Source organism: Protopterus annectens, chromosome 7.part0 (assembly GCF_019279795.1).
Source record: "Protopterus annectens isolate FY-2018-M chromosome 7.part0, PAN1.0, whole genome shotgun sequence".
Lineage (NCBI taxonomy): Eukaryota > Metazoa > Chordata > Ceratodontiformes > Protopteridae > Protopterus > Protopterus annectens.
Window position 1 is genome coordinate 399205343 of NC_056739.1, and position 26531 is coordinate 399231873.

The 26531-nt window shown below is 40.4% G+C and overlaps 1 protein-coding gene across 2 annotated transcripts in view; it reads left to right on the forward strand.

Moving 5' to 3' along the window:
* Positions 1-26531, forward strand: part of MAGI3 (membrane associated guanylate kinase, WW and PDZ domain containing 3) — a 2524824-nt gene that overhangs the window by 1953275 nt on the left and 545018 nt on the right. For both annotated transcript variants that reach the window (XM_044076986.1, XM_044076987.1), the window contains exon 15: positions 25211-25403. In XM_044076986.1, coding sequence (XP_043932921.1) covers positions 25211-25403 — 193 coding nt within the window. The remainder of the gene's footprint in view (positions 1-25210; positions 25404-26531) is intronic.

Genomic DNA, 26531 nt, shown 5'->3' on the forward strand with positions numbered 1-26531 from the left:
GAAGTTATTGTCCCCACCTGTCATGTATAACAACTTTTTTAATGTCTATTTTCAGCTTTTGTGTTACATGCATGTACTAATGTTTGGCAGGTTGATCTTTTATACAGTTGTTTCTTGTCATGTCCATTTGAAACTGTTGCATCTTACAAGACTGTTTTAATGAAAACACTCAAACAAAAGAACAAACACACCTCTAGAATACCCCCAATAACTTATTAACTTAATACAAACACACAAAACTGTGTACATCTTCAAATAATGAAGTTTAACCCTCCTAAAAGGAAAACCTGTCTCAGACTGACAGTTACACTGAGAGGCTTTAAGTGACCTATAATTAAGATTATCCATGCTAAGACACATCGTACAGTTTGTGCTTCTACTTATACTAAGTGCTGTATTTGCCTTATCTTTATTCTTCTCCCAGGTGTAGAAAACAACTTGAATGCATTCAAAAAAACACTATCTTTTAGTCATAAAAAATGTTGCCTTCTTATCAGCTTTTCTCCATAGAAACATAAGAACCAGATACAGAGCTGCCTTTAGCTACACACTTCTCATGTTAAACTGTGAACATTTACTTGCTAGAGGAAAACTTTAATTACATTTAGTGTTCTCTTATTTACTTGCTTCCACATAAAAGTTGCTGGTAGAGCAATCCAAGGGCCTCAATCCAGCCATTCCCCTATGCAAAAGTAATAAAAAGCATATCAGCTGTATTTATCTTAAGATCTGTATACTTTTATACCTCATCCCTCAAAGTTACAGGCTATTATCTTAAATATGCTTCTGTCCAGGCTTTCTTCTCTAGTAAATAAGTAAAAGGCCTGCTGCCATAGATATGAACTTTCCCACTACCTCTGTTACCAGCTTGGTGGATATGGGCATCCTGACGCAGTGTAGACATTGTCGTATGTTTACTGACAACCAGCTAATGCTCAAACAATCTGATAAGGAATGTGAGAGATGTATCTATACAACGTTACTGGAGGCAAAGCTCTTACATAAAAGCACTTCTAATGTCAGTCAGATTATCTGTAGTTCACACACTGCACCCTTCACACACTGTTGAAAGCAGACATACAGACCCACATATGTTGAGGCACTTAAATGTAGCCTTCCAAAACCCCAAAGACCTCCTAGATGAAGTACACATAATAAATACGCTTAGGAGCCCCAAATGCACAGTTTCAAAACAATACCCACATCAGTGCATTCTGCCACCTGTCATGAAGCCTCTACTTCTAAGCCCACAAGGCACACTACCACACAATCCAACATTCTGGAAATTGGAGCCTTCATAGTGAGGCACACTGATGTCCCTCTCACCGGTCTAAGTAAGGAAAAAGTCATTGCTAGTTGCCTTTCACATGCTGAGATCTGCCACATTATGTACGCAGTCGAGTCATTGGACCACAACTACCAGTTCGACTCCGTCATAGTCCATGTGGGTGTAAATCAGGCTGGTATGAGCCTAGCATTGAGTAGCATTTTACTTTCTCCAAGGATGATGCCACAGTACGTATGTCAACATGAAGATGATTGACTTTGATAATTGACTTTGTTTTTTGGTGTCATTCTAATGTGATGCAATATTTGCCAGCATGGAAGGAGATTGTCAAAAGACCACACTGATTTGCCATGGATGGTCTGCACATCTCCCCTCTAGGCTTTCGAATATTTGCTAAAACTTTGTCTTCCCATGGTGCTGATTTTATTAAATTCAAAACTGAAAGCACTCCCAACATAGCAAATCAAAACTGGGAAAATCTAAATGTGTTACTGCTCAATGCTAGGAGTCTAAATAAGAAACTCCACTGCTTATAAGCTGTCCTTACCCTAGAGAATGTTGATGCTTTTGCAGTCACTGTGATATGGTTTAAAGACATGGAGAGCATGCCGGCAGCAGAAGGCTATATTGTCTTCCACACAGTTTAAACCAGCTAGTACACAGCCAGGGACTAGAAGTGGAAGTGTCTCGATTTACATAAAAAATAAATGTACCTGAAGGCTGGTCAAACAGGACAATGCATTCTGAGTTTTTCCATATTCAAATCACCACAGACGAAATCTCATACCACTTCCTTGCAATCTATTGATCTCCCTCTATGACCAAGCAAACCCATAATATGCACTTATGCTTATCAGAAACACTCACCATCCAACCCAGTACGATATTCATGAGCAACTTTAGTTACCCCACTGGTATCTGGGAATCATATATGACACCAAGCATGCAGGCAAAGAGATTCCTGGATTTTATAAATACAAACTCCATTGACCACATTGTCAGTACACCAACCAGGGGTGCAAATATACTGGATCCTGGTTCTCACTAATATTTGAGAGTGCTGCACACCCCTAGTGTAATGTCTGCTTTGAAGTAAAAATAAAACCCAGAACCCCAGCTAACCCTGGAATGTTAAGTAACTATTCTAAGTGTAACTTCTTGCTGTTAAGTGATATCCTGGCAGAATTACAAGCCCCATAAACCCTGAGAGCACTGTTGCCTATACAAAACTGTTTACAGAAACCCTATAAAGCATGTTAATAGCTGCATAGAGGCAGATGTACCCACTAGGAAGTAGTACAGAACAAACTCAAAAAAAAAAGTCACCGTGGTGGAATCAGAACATCAGTAGTCTGTATAACAGAAGGAAGAAAATCTTGGCAAAAATTAGGAGGCGTAACACCCAGCAGGATAAAAGTACTCTCATCAAACTAAACAAGCAAATCTGAGGATAAATAAAAGTCTACTAAAAGCAAATCTGAGTTTAATTTGGCCTCCCAGGCCAATGATAACCACAAGGCATTCTTTAACTGTGTCCTCAACCTCAAAGGCAATACACGGTTATGTGTGGAGTTCATTATTAATGGAGACACCTATACTGAGCCAGTAGAAATAGCAAACCTTGCTTATAGGTTCATAGGTCAGTACTAGACTAGTGGGTCTACATTAGATGAGCGACCGTTCTGATGTTCGAATCATAGATGGTCGACATCATATGATCGAACATCGGAAAGGTCGAAGGTGAAAGTCAACGGCTTTTCGTGCGCAGAATGGGTAATTTTCCTTTTCTGCACTGGTGTGTGTTCTCGGAGTTGGTATATTTAAGTAGGGGGGTGTGGAGGGTGCAGGGAGGCTTGCCCCCCTGCTCAAAGCAGTAAGGTAAGTTTTTTATTTATTTTATTTTATTATATAGTCAATATTTCGAACTTCACTCATAAGAGTTTGCTCATGTGAGGTTCGAAATTTTGAAGCATCAGCTATATAATATAGACCCCAGGCTAGCGTAGCCAATTTCCCTTGGTGAGAATCAAACTCTGTACCTCTTGCTTATAAGGCAAGCACTTTAACCATTATACCAACCCCTGACCCCCTACTGGCAGACAAATCCAGCTCAATTTCCCCTCAGTTAATACCATCAAGTATGACTCCCGTACTGTCACTAGGGAACAGGTCCTAAATGCTCTCTGTAAAGCCAAGAAGCCTGCATCACTGGGCCCAAACAAAATCCCAGGATGCCTTGTAAATGGCATGAGACATAACCTATCAGGCCCTCGGGAATTGCTATTTAACTATAGCCTCCAAACAGGCTTGATGCATCATGAATGGAGAACACCAAGAGTCACCCTCTTTCTAAAGGTGGGCCATTTACAGACCCTGGAAATTACAGACATTTAAGTCTCACTAGTCTCATATGCAAAGCCATGGAAAGAATTATCACAGAAATGATCAGTAATGACATAGGAAACCGCAAGACACTGGATCCAACCCAGTTTGGTTTCATCAAAGGCAGTTCATGTCTACTCAACCTGGTGGATTTCTTTGAGAAGGTCACCAAAGCAATGGATGAGGGCAAATCAGTTCACACTACCTACTCTGACCTGGCTAAGGCATTTGAGACAATACCCCACTCAGGCATTGTTGACAAACTCAACAAGTTAGTTGTAAACCCTCAAGTCACCCAGTAGATAGCCATCTGGCTCACAGATAGGATCCAGGAAGTAGGAATGGGGGAGTCCACCTCTTTGAAGAGGTAAGCTGCAAGCAAAGCCCCTCGGGGATTGGTCCTCTAGGACTTCTCCTTTTTGGCATTTATTTCTCTGAGATCAAGGCCAGTAACAAGGGCCTCTGGCTGTATAAATATGCAGATGATTGCAGACTAGCAGCAGTCATGGAATCCTCCACTGACTCCAGTGTTCTTCAGGAAGAGCTGACACAGATAAATAACTGGTGTCAGTGATGTGGACTAAAGCTAAATGCCAATCAATACATAATAGTATCATTCAGAAAGTCATCCACCCCTGATAACTGTCATATTGACAAAAGAGCCGTAAAAGTCAACCCAGTAGTCAGGGACTTGGGGACATGCATAGACAGTAATCTAGCCTTTGTCCATCACTTGTCTACAGTAGTGAGGAAATCATTCTATGTTGCACAACTTATAAACAAAGGTATGGCATCTAGGTCCAAGAAGGTTGTTATTCCACTGTATTTGTCATTCATCAGACCTATCATTGACTACAATGCCCCCTTTGATTTGTATCTTAACAGGTGTTCCTCACTAGAAGAATACAGAACATATGTAACATGTCCTGTGCAGACTGCCTCAAGACCATATCCCTGTATTCTGTCGCCTACAAGTTGTTGAGGGAAGATCTATACCTGACATACAAGGCATTGTCAGATGCCACCTTGATGGACCTCCTGCCTATCCACAAAATAAACAGCTCCAGAATAACCTGTTCCAAAGATTTAAACATTGCCTGTGATATAAACAGGATCTGCTGGAGAGACCAGTATGAATCCCACAGACTTCCCCTGCCCTGGAACAGGCTCTTCATCCAAGTGAATCAGAGTTCCTCCTTATCCTAATTCAAGTGTGACTTGGACAGTTGGATGGGGAACAGGAAATTCATCCCTGGTTTGGCATCTATGTTTCTATGTTGTCCATTCATCTCCCAAGACCCTGCTTGTAAATGTTTCATCTTCCAAGCCCATGCTTACACTTAAGGGTGCCAGAACTTGTCAGAGATTTAGGATGCAAGGCTAGGCTTTAAAAGGTCCTTGTGGTCATTATCATGGGTTCATAGGTGTGTAACAGATTATAGGCAAAGGAAAAGGGATGGAATCCTAAGTGAAAGACCAGCACTGGTAAAGTTTTTAGTTGAATCTAGAACATAAGCTGCCCTTAAAAAAGGATAATTAGTGGGGCTTATAAAACATTGTATGTTAATAATAGGAATCAACCAGAGAAGATTAGAAAAGATAGGGGAAGAGAGATTGAATAAGCAATTCACAAAGAATCAATGGAAGGATATATGTTTAGCTTTCAAATATGTAACAATTTCTAAAAGATTTAGGATTTTTGCTTGGAAGTGTTTGCATATGTATTTTATACCCCAAACAGACTCCAGAGAATTCTTCCGCAAGTAAATTGCAAATGCTGGAAGTGTGATGGGGAAGAAAGAGGTATTTGGGAATGTAATGAATTGTCAAGCTTTCAAAATCCCCTACAGACTCTGTCAGAAATAATGGGTGAGCAAATTGGTGTAACTACAAGTAAATCATTTTTTGAGCTGGAATACAGGATCTGAATTGCCCAGACATAGTAAAGCCGTGCAAAGTTTAATTCTGCGGACTGCCAAAAAATAGTAATGACTAGAAAATGGAAATCAAAGTCTAAACCAACTGTATTTGAAGTAGTGAATATAGCAGCAGAGAAAAGAACTGAAAGTGGGATCATCAGAAAAGGGTAGAAGCAAATTACATAGAAAAATGGGAATTGTTTGAACAATACATGCAGAGCAATCTTTTGGAAGAGGAATGAGGTTTAAGGAGAGGCAGCTATGTAATGTTGGATTGACAGTGGCTGTACAGAAAATGATATGTGATGGCTAATATTTGTAACCTCCAAATATGTCAGTATGTTTTTTTTTTCATTTATATAAATGTATGATTGCCTGTGTCATAAGTGATAATTTAATATAGATGATTAAAAAGCTAAGGTCAATGCTGATGAAATCTGTGGCAAGGAAAGAACAAAACAGAAGGTATGTAAACCCAAATGTTTTGAATTGCTATTAAACTGATCCACCACAAAGGAGACTGTGACATGGGAATCAGCAAATGTGCTGATAAGTTTCACACCAGCTGCAGTCAGCCTGTTTGAAAGCCGTAAAAGCACAGGTGCAGAACACAGTAATTAAGGCATGTACTATTGGCTTAAGGCTGATTTGGGTGATATTCTTATATAATAAGAATACCTAGTCTTTAATGCACGAGTGTTGCTGTCATCAGGGCTTCTAGTGTCAATGTATTCTCAAGGATCACAAGTTCATGCAACCTCTACTCCTTCATAAAAAAAATTACTTTGTAAATAAATACTGGATTAAGCCTTTGATTACAGGCATCTATACTTTGACAGATGTTATCCTACAAGGGACAGACAAAGGCCATCTAACAGGTGCAGTTTTCATAGACCTCAATAAGGCCTTTAGCCTTATTGATCTCAAACTGCTTCTCCAGTCCCAAGAGTCAGGACTGTGCGCTAATACTCTCCTCTAGTTTGAATTCCCCATTTGTAAGAAAGCTTTCTAAAGTCCGCATAGCCAGAGCTTCATCAAACCTTTCTCCCATTTCCAAAGTTGTATAGAAAGTCAATTTTTTCATCACTTCTTTTTTCAACCTTTATAAACAGTACATCTGGTAATCTCTCCTAAATCACCATAACTCTCTATGTATATGATATGGTCATATACAGATGTGACACCTCTCATTTCAACATCAAAGTTCTTCTGGAAAAAGACCTACAAGCCATATCCCACTGGCTGCAACCAATAATCTCATTCTCAACACAAAACAAAAATCGAAGGTTATGTACAAGCCATAATGGTCGAGCTGTATTGTCTGCTTCCATCTTCCTCTCTGAATGGGTATTTCGGATTCCATCGAATCCAACTTCGGAGACTCTCAGACTTTGGATCCAAGGCTCAGGCTCCTCCTCATACCCAATAACCCCCTGCTTGTACCAAATTACCTCAGATTGAGTATGCCCATATCTTATAACAAGAAACATTATAATTCCTCCCAGAGAAAAACATATATATATATATATATATATATATGTATATATATATATATATGTATATATATATATATATATATATATATATATATATATATATATATATATATATATATATATATATATATACACACATACATACACATAGATATATATTCTAAAGAAGACCAATGGAATACCAGGAAAAACAGCACCCGAAGGAGGCACCACCAGGCCATTAGAGACATGGACTGAAACTAAATGCCAAGGAGTGCATAACAATAGCCTTTGGGAAGTCTTTGGACATTTGGACAGCTAACATCTACGTAAAATCAGCTGGATATATAAGTGAATTTAAGTACACTTTTATCTGCTCTTTTGCATATAGTACTGTAATTTATTTATTTGTGTTTTTCACTGAATATTAACTCCAACTGAAGTTGTGGCTGTCTCTCTACAGAGTACTTTTTAGAATTTCTTTGTAGCCATTGATAGCAATGGGGGGTAGTTTAACCTCATCACTGACATTCTGTCTTGCCTTATATAAGTAGCACATTTTGAGATATCTCTGCTTAACATCAGAGCTTTGGGTGGCTAACATTTACCTGAAATCAGCTGGATGTACAAGTGAATTTAAGTACACTTTTATCTGCTCTTTTGCTTATAGTACTGTATTTAATTTATTTATTTGTGTTTTTCACTGAATATTAACTCAACTGAAATTGTGGCTCTCTCTCTACAGAGTACTTTTTAAAATTTCTGTGTAGCTGTTGATAGCTGTGGGGGTGGGGATAGTTTTACCTCATCACTGACATTCTATCTTGCCTTATATAAGTGGTACATTTTGAGTTATCTCTGCCTGATATCAGAGCTTTGGATGGCTAACATCTACCTGAAATCAGCTGGACGTATAAGTTGATTTAAGTATGCTTTTATCTGCTCTTTTGCATATAGTACTGTATTTAATTTATTTATTTGCTTTTTTCACTGAATATTAACTCATCTCAAGTTAGGGCTGGTAACTCGGCACGTAAAAATCAACTACCAATCATTAGCAGACCGGAGTTACGCTGTGGCGACCCCTAACCGGGAAAAGCCGAAAGACACAACATTAACTCATCTGAAGTTGTGGCTGTCTGTCTACAGAGTACTTTTTAGAATTTCTGTGTAGCCATTGATAGCAGTGGGGGGGGGGTGGTTTCACCTCATCAATGACATTCTGTCTTGCCTTATATAAGTGGTACATTTTGAGTTTTCTCTGCTTAATATCAGAGCTTTGGCCAGCTAACATCTACCTGAAATCAGCTGGACGTAAAAGTGAATTTAAGTACACTTTTATCTGCTCTTTTGCATATAGTGCTGTATTTAATTTAATTGTGTTTTTCACTGAATATTAACTCAACTGAAGTTGTGGCTGTCTCTCTACAGAGTACTTTTTAGAATTTCTGTGTAGCCATTGATTGCAGTGGGCGGGGGGTAGTTTCACCTCATCACTGACATTCTGTCTTGCCTTATATTAGTGGTACATTTCGAGTTATCTCTGCTTAATATCAGAGCTTTGGCCGGCTAACATCTACCTGAAATCAGCTGGACTTATAAGTGAATTTAAGTATGCTTTTATCTGCTCTTTTGCATATAGTACTGTATTTAATTTATTTATTTGTGTTTTTCACTGAATATTAACTCAACTGAAGTTGTGGCTGTCTCTCTACAGAGTACTTTTTAGAATTTCTGTGTAGCCATTGATAGCAGTGGGGGATAGTTTCAACTCATCACTGACATTCTGTCGTGCCTTATATAAATGGTACATTTTGAGTTATCTGTGCTTAATATCAGAGCTTTGGCCGGCTAACATATACCTGAAATTAGCTGGAAGTATAAGTGAATTTAAGTGCACTTTTATCTGCTCTTTTGCATATCGTACTGTATTTAATTTATTTATTTGTTTTTCACTGAATATTAACTCAACTGAAGTTGTGGCTGTCTCTCTACAGAGTACTTTTTAGAATTTCTGTGTAGCCATTGATAGCAGTGGGGGATAATTTCAACTCATCACTGACATTCTGTCGTGCCTTATATAAATGGTACATTTTGAGTTATCTGTGCTTAATATCAGAGCTTTGGCCGGCTAACATATACCTGAAATTAGCTGGAAGTATAAGTGAATTTAAGTGCACTTTTATCTGCTCTTTTGCATATCGTACTGTATTTAATTTATTTATTTGTTTTTCACCGAATATTAACTCAACTGAAGTTGTGGCTGTCTCTCTGCAGAGTACTTTTTAGAATTTCTGTGTAGCCATTGATAGCAGTGGGGGGTAGTTTCACCTCATCACTGACATTCTGTCTTGCTTTGTATAAGTGGTATATTTTGAGTTATCTTTGCTTAATATCAGAGCTTTGGCTGGCTAACATTTACCTGAAATCAACTGGACGTATAAGTGAATTTAAGTACACTTTTTTCTGCTCTTTTGCATATAGTACTGTATTTAATTTATTTATTTCAGTTTTTTTTACTGAAAATTAACTCAACTGAAGTTGTGACTGTCTCTCTACAGAGTACTTTTTAGAATTTCTGTGTAGCCGTTGATAACAGTGGGGGTGGGGATAGTTTCACCTCATCACTGACATTCTGTCTTGCCTTATATAAGTGGTACATTTTGAGTTATCTCTACCTAATATCAGATCTTTGGATGGCTAACATCTACCTGAAATCAGCTGGACGTATAAGTGAATTTAAGTATGCTTTTATCTGCTCTTTTGCATATAGTACTGTATTTAATTTATTTATTTGTTTTTTTCACTGAATATTAACTCATCTGAATTGTGGCTGTCTCTCTACAGAGTACTTTTTAGAATTTCTGTGTAGCCGTGGATAGCAGTGTGGGGGGGGGGAGGGTAGTTTCTCCTCATCACTGACATTCTGTCTCGCCTTATATAAGTGGTACATTTTGAGTTAGCTCTGCTTAATATCAGAGCTTTGGCCAGCTAACATCTACCTGAAATCAGCTGGATGTATAAGGGAATTTAAGTACACTTTTATCTGCTCTTTTGCATATAGTACTGTATTTAATTTATTTATTTGTGTTTTCACTGAATATTAAATCATCTGAAGTTGTGGCTGTCTCTCTACAGAGTACTTTTTAGAATTTCTGTGTAGCCATTGATAGCAGTGGGGGGTAGTTTCACCTCATCGCTGACATTCTGTCTTGCCTTATATAAGTGGTACATTTTGAGTTATCTCTGCTTAATATCAGAGCTTTGGCTGGCTAACATCTACCTGAAATCAGCTGGATGTATAACTGAATTTAAGTACACTTTTATCTGCCCTTTTGCATATAGTACTGTACTTAATTTATTTATTTGTGTTTTCACTGAATATTAACTCAACTGAAGTTGTGGTTCATAGGTAGGTACTTGGCTATCGGCCCTGGGGCCTATACAAGCCCAGCCAAAAAAGTACCCTGGCTTTTGCCATCCAAGAAAATTATTTTCCTGTGCCACTGTTGAGCAGAGCCACAGAGGTGATCCCTGGGGTGAATTTCCTCTTTCCCATCCAATCATCAAGATTTTTCTTGAAGAGTGCTAATGAGGAGCTTTGTTTGATAAGATAGGTAGTTTTTTCCAGAGTATGGGAAGTCCCTGGGACAGGAATCTATCCCTCCGGCATGTTCTGTTTATTGTGGTGACAAGGTTTAGGTCCCTAGTGCATGTAGCTCGGAGGGATTGGGATTTCTTTAAGTGGAGCATGTCCAACAGCTCTGGGTTTGACATAGCTATGTATGTTAGGCAGAGATCGCCTCTGAGTAGGTGATATGCGGCTGTCTCTCTACAGTTAGTTCCCCACCCACCCTCACTGTTCTTGTTTTGGTGTTAATGTTGGTGGCTTTGAAATTGCCTGCCCCTCTTGTAGATTTGTATTTGGATACTCCTTCTGGGCCCATCTCATTTGCTCACTCAACTGCGTGCAGTGAGATCATATTCTGATTTCAGGCACTCCTAATGTGTACAAAGCGAGCATTTGGGAAGGACAACACCTGTAACCTCTTAATCCTGCTCTGTTCCCTCTCTCAAAAAAAAAAAAATATATATATTTTTTTTTTTTATTCAGCTGCTCTTACTGTAAATTTCTTAGTTGCTCTTCTGCGTGCTGTTATCTGTTCAGTCACTCTTACTCGGCACTTATTACTGCTTGTTAGTAACCTTCTAATATACTGCCTTCTGCACTTTTTTTAGTCATTTGTTAATTTAATTGCATTTATTTGAACTGTATTTGCCGTAGTGTTGCTACACACTCCGGTTTGCTGGCCTGCACTACAGTTTGAATTGTATTTACTGCTGTTTTAGCTGCTTTTCTGTAACAAAAAAAAAATTCTAGGCTTGTTTCCAGCCTTTTCTGTAACTAGTCAAGTCCAGATACAGACTTGCTGTATCCAGTCTTTCTATGTTGGAGGGAAGCCTTGTAGCTTATCAGTGGGAGTGGTAAGCACTAGGTAACTTATCTACCATGGAAAGAGTGGGTTTTGGCCCTGAAATTGTAGTTCATTGGCCATTTGGGCAGTTTTTCCATCTCTTTCTACTTTCTGGTTAAAAGCCTGTTTTGCATTTGGTCCTTGCCTTTCCTTTAACTAGTGTAGTCCAGGTACAGATTTGCTGTATCCAGGATTGTTGGTAAGCTTCTGAGCCCCCCAAGCCCTACTGTGTTGGAGAGAAGCCTTCTAGCTTATCAGTGGGAGTGGTAAGCACTAGGTAGCCTATCCTCCACGGGAAGAGTGAGTTTTTGTCCCAGAAATTGTAGTTTATTTGGCTGTTTGGGCAGTTTTCCATCTCTTTCAACTTGCTGGCTTAAAAGCCTACGTTTGTACTTGTTCCCCGCCTCTCCTATAACTCGTCTAGTCCAGGTACAGATTTGCTGTATTCCAGGACTCTTTGTAAGCTTCTGAGCCCCCCAAGCCTTTCTGTGTTGGAGGGAAGCCTTCTAGCATATCAGTGGGAGTGGTAAGCATTAGGTAGTCTATCTACCACAAGAGGAGTGGTTCCTGGCCCAAAAAGTGTAGCTATTGGCGGTTTGGGCAGTTTTTTTTCCATCTCTTTCAACAATCTGGTTTAAAAGCCACACTTGCACTTGTTTCCCACCTTTCCTGCAACTAGCCTAGTCCAGGTACAGAGTTGCTGTATCCAGGACTGTTGGTAAGCTTCTGAGCCCCGCAAACCTTTCTGTGTTGGAGGAAAGCCTTCTAGCTTATCAGTGGGAGTGGTAAGTACTAGGTAGCCTGTCTACCAATAGAGGAGAGGTTCTTGGCCCAGAAATTGTTTATTGACCATTTGAACAGTTTGTTGATCTCTTTTAACTTTCTGGTTTAAAAGACCACATCTGTGCTTGTTTCCCATCTTTCCTGTAACTAACCTACTGGGTAGCACTAGAAAGCCTTAAACTGATACAAGCCTTCTAGCTTAGAAGAGAGACTTTGGAGTGATTAAGTATCAGTTTTCTGTACTTTCTTGCTGTACTTAACTGTTTTCCGCCTAAACGTAGATTTTCCAGCATTTATTGTGATTTAAAAGCTTGTTTTTTTCACATATTGTACTTATTTGACTGCCTGCACTTTTAAAAAGTTTTTTGTTTAAATAATTTATTTAACTGTTGTAGGCTACACACTAAAGTGCGATAGCCTTTTCTGATCGTTTGTAGTCGTTTAAAGCTGTTTTAAGTGTATATTTTACTGTTTTTGCCTTATCTTTTAAAAAAAAAAAAAAAAAAATTCCTTTTTTCCCGCCTTTATAAGCTAGTATAGTCCAGTTTTCAGACTAGTGCTGAATTCAGGACTGTGATACTAGTTTCTGAGTTGCCCATACCTTACTTGGATAGAAGGAAGTTTCTCTGCTCACCTGTGAGTGAGTGGAGCTTTGAGCAACCTATCTGTCCCTGGAGGAGTGGTTCCAGCTTAGACGTTAGTAGTTTATTGGCCATTTTGGGCTAATTTCTATCTCTTTCATTTCCCTACTATAAAAAATGCTTTTGTATGATTTTGCGCACCGGGCAGTGCTAGTTAGCTACGGTTAAATTATTACCGGCTCCACTAAGTCTCCTCTTCACTTTTTCCCTTGAAACTAGTCTAACTCTCAACCTAAGCACTCAGAAAGCATCTTACAGCCCAGCACTTGCTCAGACCTAATAGCAAGCACTAATATACCCTGACACTGATTGCCCAGCAGGGCAAGGCTCTTTATTCACCCCTCACCAACCAAGCGACTAAGCAGCTCACTCTACTATTCAGGCATGACCAAAGGGCAACTTCAGGTGCACTCTCCAGTCCAGCTGGTGAATCTAGGTATCCTGAGGCAATGTTACAACTGCCTCATGTACACAGACAACCCTCTCCTCCTACCACAAAACACTAACATATGCGAGAGATGCAATTATACAGCCAAACTGGAAGCTAAGCTGTCTCCACCCAAGACTGGAACAGTTAAGAGGAGAAGGTTAACACTTGCACCACAACTCCAGCCGCACACAGACCTACTAAAACAGCACTGGCAAAAAATACACATAAATTCACAAAATCATACTCAGAGACTCTAAACAAAAACCTGCAAAAGCATCAGAGACCTCCAAAGCAAACACCCAAACAACCTGCACTTCCCGTCACAAACCAGACAACACATAAAACACAAAATCAGTGTGCCGCACAATCACAGCCCTTAAGGCAAAATAACATACCTAACACACTAGTAATAGGTGACTCTATAGTCAGGCACAGTGTCGTCCCACTCGTTCGGCTGGACAAGCAGAAGGTTACTGTTAGCTGCCTGTCGGGAGCCAGAATCCGCCACATAACGCAAGCACTCACGTCACTCCAGAACAAGTACAAATATGACTCTGTCGTTGTTCATGTTGGTGTGAATGACCTGAGACGTACCTCCCTGGACTACATGAAAAGAGACATGGAAGAGCTCTCTGATCATGTAGCCCAGGCTGGTATGACCCTGACCCTGAGTAGCATCCTGCCCTCACCAAGAATGATGCCTCAGTATAAAGAAACAATTATCAGTTTCAACAATTGGCTGGTTTCTGGTGTCATTCAAAGGGGATCCAGTGTCTGTCAGCCTGGGCCGACATGCTCGACAAGCCACGTTGCTTCGCAAGAGACGGCTTGCACCTGTCACCCCTAGGCTTTCAAATACTGGCCAAGGCTCTTGCTGCACCCATAGTGTCTTTTTTAGGCAAGGCTCAAAAGTCAAACCCACCTCCGTAAACAGTACAATTAACAAAAAACTGAGGGCTATGTTACTCAACGCCAGGAGTTTAGATCTCAAAATGCACGCGCTCAAAGCACTCCTCAGAATGGAGAATGTTGACATCTGTGCAGTAACTGAAACCTGGTTCAAGGCTCCAGAGAGCACACCAGAACTACTGGGCTACAACTCATACCACACGTTTCTGCCACAGAACATGGACCAAAACACAAAAGGAAGGGGTGTATCCATATTCATCAAGGATACCTACACCTCCAGGTTAGTGGAGCAGCATGATACCTCTGAGATCATCTATGTGCAACTAACATCGGGCAAATCTGCAATGCAAATTGTGGCCTGCTACAGATCACCCTCCATGACCTAGGACCACCACTCCACCTTTCTGGAGATACTGGAAAACATGAAGGTCCTACCGAACACCCTGATATTGGGCGATTTCAATTGCCCTACCATTCACTGGGAAAACTACTAGAGTACAAATTCCCAGGCCAAGCACTTCCTGGAATTCAGCAACTCAAATGCCCTGGATCAGCTGGTAAACTCCCCTACCAGAGGTGAAAACGTATTGGACCTGGTCATCACCAACATGGGCGATGTGTTCCACACCAGAGGTCAACCTGTCACTGGTTAGATCAGACCATAAACTAATCACTCCACCACCACCCCCAACTAAGGAAACCACAGTAAAAAACTTTTCTAAAGTAAACTTCACCTTACTTAAGACAGAGCTGGTAAGTTTCACAGCCCCCATGCTAAAGGATAACGCTGCCCAAGATGCAGAAACCTTTACAAATGCACTCTGAGCACTTACAAGGATGCATGGATCGTGCCATCCATAGCAAAACCAAAACTCACTCCTCTAAGAGAAGGAAATCAGTTTGGTGGACCCCTGCAATAAACAAGTTATACAATAGAAGGTGGAAACTAGTTCAGAAAAAAAGCAAATCCCAAGAAGGAAAGATATCCCTGATCAGTATCAGTAAGAAACTAAGGTCCCTCATGAAATCGTCCAAGGCTAACTTTGAAAGAAAAATAGCCAAGTATTCAAAAGAAAACCACAAAGCCTTCTTTAGCTATGTTAAGACTCTAAGTGGCAACTCGCAGATATGCACTGAACTAGTGCAAAATAGCACAAAATATACTGAACCTACTGATATTGCTAACATCTTGTCAGATTCAGTGCAAACTTAACCCCCCTCTCACCTCCAAAAGGGCCCACAACAATACCGGAAAAGTGTAGTGTCCCATATACCACAGATGCACAGGTGAAAACAGCCCTTTCAAAAGCCAAAAACACAGCATCAGTGGGACCAGATGGTGTCCCAGGCTGCGTCTTGCACGAACTACAGAACGAACTAACCCCCCACCTAAACACGCTGTTCAACCTCAGCCTCTCCACAGGCTACATGCACATAGAATGGTGCGCAGCAATGGTTATTCCTCTCCACAAAGTTGGGGCCACAACTGACCCTGGTAACTATCGACCTGTAAGCCTGACTAGCCTGGTCTGCAAGGCTATGGAGTGCATCATCATGGAACTCATTAACAAAGACATTGGGAACCTCCAAACACTTGACCCGACCCAGTTCGGTTTTGTTAAGGGCAGATCATGCCTACTAAACCTGGATGACTTCTTTGAGACAGTCACCAAGGCCATAAACAAGGGAAAGGTGGTTCACATAACCTACCTTGACCTCGCCAAGGCTTTCGACACCATTCCCCACTCGGGTATTACAAAAAAACTCACCAGCCTGAACATAAACCTCTACGTCATGAGATGGGTTGCCAACTGGCTTACAGACAGAACTCACACGGTAAGAATAGCAGGCTCCAGGTCCAACTCTAAAACAGTCACAAGTGGTGTCCCGCAAGGCTCGGTCATGGGACCCCTACTGTTCGGCATGTACTTCTCAGAAGTACAGGCAAACACAGGAGGACTATGGCTAACCAAGTTCGCCGATGACTGCAAACTGGGAGCCATAATTGACTCTCCGGCTGACACGGACATCCTCCGGAAGGGCCTTACTGAAACAGACACCTGGTGTCAGAGTCATGGCCTCAAGCTAAATGCCAAAAAATGCATAGTCATCCCGTTTGGGAAAAATAAAACACCCATGAATTACCACATAGGTGGCAGCCCCCTTAATACAGAAGAGGTAATAAGAGATCTGGAGACCCAGGTAGATAGTAATCTCTCCTTTGACAATCATATTGCCAAAGTAGTTAGGAAATCCTTTTGTGTGGCCCATCTAATTACTAAAGGGTTCGCATCTAGAAATAGAGGTTATAGTGCCCCTCTACTCGTCACTCATTAGACCCATCATAGAGTACAATGCTCCATTTGGGATGTACCTCACAAGACACTTCCAACAGCTGAAAAGACCACAAAAGTACCTCACCAAGAGGATTACTGGCCTCAAACATATGTCCTATGCAGCCCGACTGAAAAAAATCTGGCTGTACTCAGTGGCATATCGCTTACTCACAGGTGATCTCTGCCTGACTTACAAAGCCATGTCCAACTCAGAATTGATGGACATGCTCCACCTAAAGAAATCCAAGTCACTATGAGCCACGCGTTCTAGTGAGCTAAACCTGACCACAACAATAAATAGAACATGCTGGGGGAATAGATTCCTAATAAATAGAATGCTGGAGGGATAGATTCCTGTCACAGAGACTCCCCATGCTTTGGAACAAAATTCCAAAATTACATCAGGCAGAGCCCCTCACTAACACTCTTCAAGAGAAACCTTGACAAGTGGTTGGGTAACAGAAAATACACCACTGAGATCACTTCATTGGCTCTGCTTGACAGAGGATTAGTTAATTAATCAATGGGGCGGTGAAAGCCAACACACTCTGGTTAGGCTTATAAATGCCCTCGGGCAGGTAGCCTAGTACCTACCTATGAACCTAAGTCATCCACCCCTTGTAACTGTCATATTGGTGTCCTACATTGAGCTCAGGGAGGACTGAAACTTTGCGTGGATTAGAAAGGCAAAAACTCACTTGATCTTGATTTTCAGTATGAGCAGAGACCATAAAAGCAGGGGGTCATGATCCTTCTGGCTTTTTAGGGTTTTAAGCAGGAGGTGCCAGAAAAATTACCACAAGAATAATTGGTTTTTGGCAGTCAAGTAGTCATAGCAACATCACTTTTTGATCCTTCAAATTTAGTTCTTCCAGTCATTGTGAAGCAGAATTCACCAAGTGTTGGATTGTTCACCCACAATTAGAGAAAGTGAGCTTGGATTAGACCCTCTTGAGGCAGATTAGTTTTGCCCTACTGATGTGTTGTTGCAGTAGTAATCCTGCTCAGTATGAGAGGAACCATAGGTTCAGACATTTGGTGTATGGGCTGCAGTTACTCAGGAAAAAGGAATATGAAACTGGAAGGAGGGAAGTTGAGGACGCAAGCAGAAAACACAAATGTACTGCCATGGTAAGTACATAAATTTTGTATCTGGTGTTGTCAGTTCCATCCATCTTCAATGAATGGGACTGAGTCCACAGCTGTCATAAATAAATCTTGCTGGACTCATGGAAGGATATTCCAAATGATGCTCTGGACCTAGATTGAAAGTCCAGCTTCCAATGGGATATGAAGGTATGGAAATTAGACTAAATAGCTGTGGCACAAATGTCATCAATTGCTACTTTGTAGAAGAAGCCACTTGAAGTAGCAACTGATTTAACAGAATGGAGTGTCAGGCAGTGACAGTTGTTGTTTGTCTTTTGGCTTTTTCCCGGTTAGGGGTCGCCACAGCGGACCTCCGGTCCGCTAATGATTGGCAGTACGTTTTTACGGTGCCGAGTTGCCAGCTCAACGCCCAACCTTCAACGAAGGCACGCCCATTCACACATGTCTTTCGGAACACCATTCGACCGTGGGGAGGACATGCAGACTCCACATAGAAGGCACTCCCGCACTCCAGCTGAGAATCGAATGGGAGAACCTCTTGCTGTGAGGCAACAATGCTACCGCTGCACCACCATTGCCAGGCAATGACAGTCCCTTTTCCTTATAAAAATAAAAAATGCACCCAGTTAGCCAACATGAAAGAGTTACTTTAGACACTGCTTTACCCAGTTTTGCCTGGTCAGTCTTTCTGATGTTTTTATTGTGATGCAAATAGAATTTGAGTTGACAATCACATCCAAAAGATGGTGCAATTTACTTTCCCTTACTGGTAAAATGAGACAAGAAAGTGGGAAGATTGATGGACTTGGATGAGTGATGATTCAGAAGCCACTTTAGGAAGAAAGCAAGGGTTTGTTCTCAAAATCACTTTATCCTTGGGGAAAGCCAGATAAGGAGCTTTACAAGAAAGGGTGGGAAGTTCCAACACTCGGTATGGAAGTAACTGCCATCAGAAACAAAATTTTCCAGCAAAGATATTTTAACTCAGCTGTGACTGTAGGCTCAAATGGAGGTCTCATCAAAGTCTAAGGAGAGCCAGGTTTCCTGACAGGAGGCCAGAGAAGAAAAATGTCCCTTAAAGAGGACCTTGTACAGATTCGAAGAAGCAATAGGTGATTGATTTTCTCTAGCGTGAAAGCTGAAGATGAGCTGCTAACTGGACTTTAATAGCAGATTAACTTGCTCCATTATATAAAAAGGCTGGCCAAAAAAATTACAACAGCCAGGAGGGGAGCTGAAAAGGAATCTATATTTCTACTGCAGTCCCAAATCAAAACTCTCTTTCATTTGCTCTTGTTAATCTTTCTTGTTGAGGGTTTTTGTGAGGAAGTCAAAATGTGTATTACCTGAGATGAAAGCCTGGACTATCTGATCATCATTGGAAATGGAGAAACCACGTGGTCAACTTGAGGGCTTCAATGTCTGGGTGAAGCATTTGAGAGAGAGAGAGGTGATCTGGAACAGGCTGCAGTACCTAAATAGGGTGAGTCAGGTTAAACCAGAGGAAGGGGAAACACACCTGTCAAGGCCAGAAGGGAGCAATGAAGATCACCCCATAGCTTTGCTCCACTTTGCTTTCTGCAGAAACTTCTGTATGAGAGGAGTGGGATGATAAGCATAAAGGAGACCGGGGCCAAGTGTGGACTGAAGTCTCCCTCTAGGACTCTACCTCTTGGGGGATTAGGGCAAACTACCTGCTGCATTTGGTGTTGAAGGGTGATTACAGCAAGGTTGGCCCCAGTAGATGAAGATAAGTTCCACAACTACCAGGTTTAAGTGACCACTCATGAGACAGAAGAATATATCTGCTCAACTTGTCTACTACAACGTTGGACTTTTTTTTTGTAGGGGAGGTAGGAAGAAAATTGTTAAGTAGGTAGGAAACAGGGTATGTTAATACTTTCCCTTAAAGCAAAAAGAGAGAGACCAAAAAACTCCTAACTGACACCTAAAGCACTGAGCCCAGAGATCTGGGTCCGAAGCAAATTAGTGTCAGTCATGATCTGAGGTAATTTGTTACAAGCAGGGGATTATGGGTAGATGGAGGAGCCTAAGCCTTGGCTCCAAAATCTGAGAGTGGCGAAAGTAGGATCTTATTGGATCTAAAGTACCCATTCATTGAGGGATGGATGGAAGAGACAACATCTGATACACAGTTACAATCACTGGTTCTCGACAAAACTTTGCTATGGTCCCCAAAAAGTGGACAGTCCTCCACTGCAAAAACATCTCCTTAGTAATCACCACAACTCTTAAATATTTGGACATTTGGCTATACCAGTTGCTGTATTTTCAACACCACATTGTTCAAAATCGGCTCCCTACTTTTGCTAGGATAATATTACATTTCCCCACCCCAGAAAGTAAAGGCAATATGTAAGAGTCCAATTAGAGTATGGCCTTCAGTTTATAGCTACAGCATCCAATAAAAACCTGTCCTCCCTCTAAACCGTTGAAACACACATATGTAGATTAATTCAACTTCTCTCACCACAGAACATTTTTGCACAGTGCTAACCAAAGCCAAATGGCTGTCAATTAAACAAAGTTGTATCCTTCTGCTTGCATCACTAACATACTAACAGTACATTCCTCCTCTTTGATGACAGACTTACCAAATGAACCACAAGTGCAGACACTTTTAGGTCACATTTCTTTCTCAACCTTACCATCCCACAAAGCAAAAGGCATTCTGCCACACACATCTTTTTCCATATTGGCACCTCAGACCTGGGAATCCCTCTCTATTAAACTCCAATCCACCTCAACATCTCAAAGAATTCAGACATAACCTGAAACAGTACCTTTTCACACAAGTATCACTGATAATTGTTCACAATTCAATGTGTCAATTGACAGTATCAGTACTTTAGCTTCCTCTCACTCTGACTCAGTCACACCAGCACTTACCTCCTAACAACTTTTAACCTTTCTTTCTTAGTATCACCCTACTCTTCCACACTCAACCTCACTCCCCATGGACAGTTGTATTGCTTCACTGTATTGTAACCATTTCCCACAAAAACATGGAAAGAGAATAGATTTTATTTGATGTCTGCACGTGGTGTCCATATGCACCAGCCTCCTACAGTAGTCCTCTGTTAATTACCATACATGTTACAGCTGCCGCTGATTGTCCTTTCCTATGCCTTGGGTTTGACAGAATCCAAGTTTAGCCATAGACAGATATTCTTAAGCATGCAGACAGACAGGTACAGCACAATCTCATACTTATAGGACCCTGCTGAAGCCACAAATACATGAGTGAGACACAGCAAGTACCTTTCTAAGTAAGAGGAACTTGTATTTCTGTAGGAGTGTGCCTTATGCCGGTACACAGAAGCATATATCTGGGACCTACAGGTATGCTACTGCTGTATGTATAGTGATTAGTTTGTGTAGCAGAAATACATAAACAATTTGTACCACACCAAGCATCACACTTGCAAAGTACATAGCCACAACCAGTAATACCATTTCCCTACAATTTGTTGACCTACTATATTCCCTCATCCAGGTGTATAAAACAGTTATTTTCCCACCCCCCACCCCCACACACACAGTGCTGCACACACTGTAAGTACAGCATAACTTGGCTATCAAATACAGGAGTGGTAGTAGTCTGTACATTGCCTTCCTGGTAAGACGGGTTAGAAACCTGAACATGGCATCACACAGCAGAATCAGTATCTGTATCAGACCTCTATGGTAGTAGTACAATAAAGGCTAAATTCACAAGAGCACAGACTGATAATCCTACATGCTTTGCACTACTGTATCTCTGTTTTGTAATACCCGAGGATTTTATAGTATACTGCACCACTGCTGAGGAATTTGTATACTTCAGTTTCAAGGTGTTCTGATGAGTGGAACATCTCACACTACTCTGATTGCACCTGTACGATACAACATCAACAGATATACATTACCATAACTGCATTGTAGTTTGTAAGCAAATATTTTTAGAAGGGCAGCAGCTAATATCAGGTTTTTTAGAGCCATGCACTTGCCATACAGACAAGTAGCTTTAATTAAAAATTTGTATTTCTCTGTTTGAGCAAGCTGTGAAAGTTGCTGGCCTTGCAATCTTATGAAAAGTGATGAGACCAAGGCAGCTGTGAGGGCTTTTATTATGCAAAGCTTCTAGTGCAGCACTTATGCTAATAAGGCAGTGCCTAATGAATGTTCCTGATCAGCATTCTGTACTCATCATGGCTGTGGGCCAAGCCATGCTAAGATACTGTCTATGTTATAAATCTGCATGAGCATCTGTGAGGCACAGTGAGCAAGCAAGGGTAGGTCAGTGACCCCCCTCTGGGGATTTGGAGAAAAGCAGTTTACCTTTGCTCATCCTGGAGGCACTAAAGAACAAAAGTGCAGCAGTAAGTACCTGCTACACACTTACCATGCCATTGTTAACACCATTGTACCACAAGTACCTGCTGCATACTTACCATGCCACTGTTAACACCATTGTGCCACACCAACAACTTGTACTACATAATGGTAGCACCATTGCACATAACACTAACAAAGTTTCCCAATGGTGCATGACATGGACCAAAAAAGCCAAAATGTTGTCTATGAGAAGGCTGCTATAGTTTTGTGGCAGGCAACCAGATGAATGGCCATGGCTTCCAAGGGCATTTAAGTTGGCAGGGCTCCCCAGCAGTGCTTCTTTGGTGCTTTGTTGCTGTCTTTGGGAGCAGCAACTGTAGATGCGTGTGCTTCCGTAGAATTTTCAGATGTTTGCTTGGTTCTACCACATTGTTAGCCTCAAGTATAATCCCTGGTATTGCAAAGATGGTGGTAAAAATGTAGTTGTCTGTTTCACGGTGTACTTTGCAGTATTAGTGCTGGCGGAAGTCCTCTAGGTACTTCACTGACTAGCTTCAAACCCCTATGTGTGTGTGTGTGTGTGTGTGTGTGTGTGTGTATATATCTGTTTGTCGAAAAACAGAAAGCCGAACCCACTTTAGCAAAAGTGCACTTTCGCGAACACCAGTTCACTAAATTGGAAAAAAAACACATTTTTTGCAAGGGGGCAAGCCCCCCTGCATCCCCCACACCCTATACTAACTCCGAGATCGCACTACAGTGGGGAAAAGGCTGTATTTCCTTATCCCCACTCAGCCGTGCTTCAGGGAGTCAGTATTTGCGAAAGTGCACTTTCGTTTAAGTGTATTGTGGCTAAAGTGGGTTCGGCTTTCTGTTTTTCGAAAAAGTGATTTTCCAATAAACAGAAGTAGACCCTAGATATATATATATATATATATATAGAGAGAGAGAGAGAGAGAGAGGTCAACAAGGGTGATGTACTGGCCTCAGATGAGCTGGTAGGTCATTGTGGATTAACAGAGTTTGGAGACCTGGATTCCTCCTGCTTTTTGCATAAATTCAGCCCTGTTCTATAAAATCTCCAATTTGGCTATCCTTCTTTCTTTGGAGAAATATAAATTTTTAGACTTTTTTCTCTGAAGCCTTTTAGTCACTTTGTTAGAAAAATGTAATTTCTTGAGTTCATTCTGTTTTAATAGCTGTAAAAAAAACAAGCATTGTGCCTTGAATTTTTAAGGTATTTTACCCACCAAAACACATTTGTTTAACCAATTTCAATGACTTACCTCAGTCTTTCATTTATCTCTGTGAAATATCATCAAGTCAAAGAAAGGAAACATGCAACTTGAAAGAAAAACAATGACATCTTCCTGTTATAAGCTACTACACAGACACATTTTCTCTGGCATTAAGAGATTAAATACATTCAGAAAAGATAAGACATATCATAGAACAATGAAATATGGGATATGTAATAGGGTCTCTTATCACCTTCATCAATAAGATGGGCGGCCACGGTGGTGCAGCGGTTAGCGTTGCCACCTCACAGCAAGAGGTTCTCCGGTTTGATTCTCGGCTGGGGTGCCTTCTGTGCGGAGTCTGCATGTCCTCCCTGTGGTTGCGTGGGTTTCCTCCAGGTGCTCCGGTTTCCTCCCACATCCCAAAGACATGCTGTAGGTGGATTGGACAGACTAAATTGGCCCTAGGTGTGAGTGTGTACATGTGTGTGCCTTCTGTGGAAGGTTGGGCGCTGGGCTGGCAACTTGACACCGTAAAACTCCACTGCCAATCATGAGCGGACAGGTGATCCGCTGTGGTAACCCCTAACCGGGAAAAAGCCAAAAGAAGAAGAAGAAGATCACCTTCATCAATAAGACCTGCACTATTTTCTTGCAAGAAAGCAGCCACTACTCAGAAAAATGTATCCAAGCATTGGGACATAGAAGATAGGTAAACCCAGATGGTATGATTTACCATTACTGAACAGGATCCATTTTAACTGGTATTACATGTGAGTGAAGTTAACAGCACAATCAGCACACATCTCTGTCTAAATTATTTCCCTGAATAAGATGGCCAAGAATTTTAACTGATCCTTAAGTTCCTTGCTTGTTACTTTTATTTTTGCTTGCATTGATTGGATTCTATACATTTTTAAAAATCCTGTTCTTATTGCCTGCAGGTGGTAATGGCTTTGACCTCGTAAGTGTGTGAGTACTGTTGGTAGTTAATGTAAGCATAGCTAATTTATAAATGCTAAAGAATGTTTTTCTTCTTACTAGCCCAGCAAGTATAATAATTATTTTTGTTCTGAGACGTACTACTGCAACGAAATTATACTCACGCAGAGATAAGTCTTTCATTCAAGTGCTTAGAATGAATTTAAAATTTCTGATTAGTTGACTTATATTTACCATTGTTTAGTAATAACAGAAGAGAAATTAGTGCAGAAGGGCAAGTTCTGAAAGACTGTATTTTTATTTTAATTTCTGAAATGTCTGACATCATTGGTTTGCACTACTTTTTTGTTTGTATTGAAAAATGAGCAAGATAAAATAAAAATCATTAATCAGCTATAAAGAGAAGTGTGCATAACACAGATAATTATACTTATTTGTTCTTGACATGCACTTGGTCTGGACCAGTTAGGGCCCTTATCAGTCACAACATACTGCCTTTTTACAGTCAAAGAAAAATGCAAAATAATCAGAATGTTGATCGTAAAGACATGGACAGCATGGTACCATAGCATAGCTTTCAGTCAAATCACGTAATGAATAAATAAAGCAAGCAGGCTCATAAATGCAGTACAGCACTTCAGTTCATTTAGTAGTTGTAGTTTGTGTCAACAGAAATGTGGGATATTTGAATTATTCTATAAGATTCTGTAAATCTATAATTTATATACAGATTTTTTTTCTTTGCTGTAATTTTGAAAGAAGTGACAATTATCCATTTAGCACAGATCTTTGAAGTAGAATCACTAGTGTGCTTCAAGCATTTTTTTTATTTTTTTATGAACACTTTACTGTCTCTGAAGTTCATTCATGCTGTCCTGTCCTAGCATCTTCAGTTGCATACTGCTATGCTGCACTTATGCTTTGTTTTATTTTTTCCTTGTCAGATTTATATTGGTGCCATAATTCCTTTGGGAGCAGCTGAGAAAGATGGCCGCCTTAGGGCTGGAGATGAATTGCTGTGCATTGATGGAGTCACTGTCAAAGGGAAACCACACAAACAAGTACTCGATCTGATGACTAATGCAGCCCGAAATGGCCATGTGCTACTCACAGTCAGAAGGAAAGTATTCTTTACTGGTATGTTAAACCATCTTATCTTAACCTGCATATTTTTATTCTAAATAAAAAAAATATAAGAAAAGAAGCAGCTAAGAATGAGCAACCCTTGTACTAAAATGTGTGCTGTGCACATTAGTACAGTTTTCACTCTTAATGTTGTACTTTTCATTCTTCTCATGTAATGATTTTCATTTAATTATTTTTTCTTACTAGATGCAATTTTATAATGTAAATATTATGTATATTCTGAGAGATGTTTGAAATTCAGACTTGACATATTTAAACATTGTTTTAAGTGCTTCATGAATACCATTTTGTGAGTGGCTGTGTGATGCCACACGCACACATTCTTACTTGCCCACAGCTGGACACTTTTTTCATGCTGTATTTGGAGAATAAAATAATGAATATGTGTCTAAAGTCCTAGTCTGCATTCTTTCAATGACAGAGATGTGCTCAAAAGGGGAGACAGTTCTTGTTCAACATATAAAAAACATTTCATGCATCATAAGTTAGATCATTTGTTGCATTTTGTTTACCAGGTCAGTGCCACTGGTCCTGCATACGTTTTCAGTAGAAATCCAGGAAGAAATTGTAGTGAATAGGGGAAATCTGAAAAAAAATGTCTTTCTCCCAGTCAGTCATCATCAATTTAATGTCTTGTCTGAATGAAAGTGCAACTCCCTCTGCAGAATTGTCACTGTAGGAATAAATTAATCCCAGTGCCTGATTTGAGGAAAGAATGCACAACTTCTTGATCTTATAGAATCAAAAATGAAATTTGCAACCTTCTGAGAAACAAGTCTATATTTGAATAAATGCCAAAGTCCCCATCACCAGCAAATTATGGCCATCACTACATGACAGTGTTTTTTAATCCTTTTATTGAATTTGTTCACAGCAGTCCTTCGGGTATGCCAGTGCATGTCTTTCAAAATTGAAGTTGTGTGTCATTAGTTCTTTACTGTCAAGTTAACATTTTTGCCTCAAAATTAATTTGTTTTCTAGTACTGTCCTTGTTTATTCCTTGTTACATGGCACTTTTCCACATGCTTCTCTCTTAGCTGTTCATTTTTCTCTATACTAACTCAAATCTGCCCCACTTTTGTAGGTAACTACAGTGTGTTCTATGCATCCCAATATTGC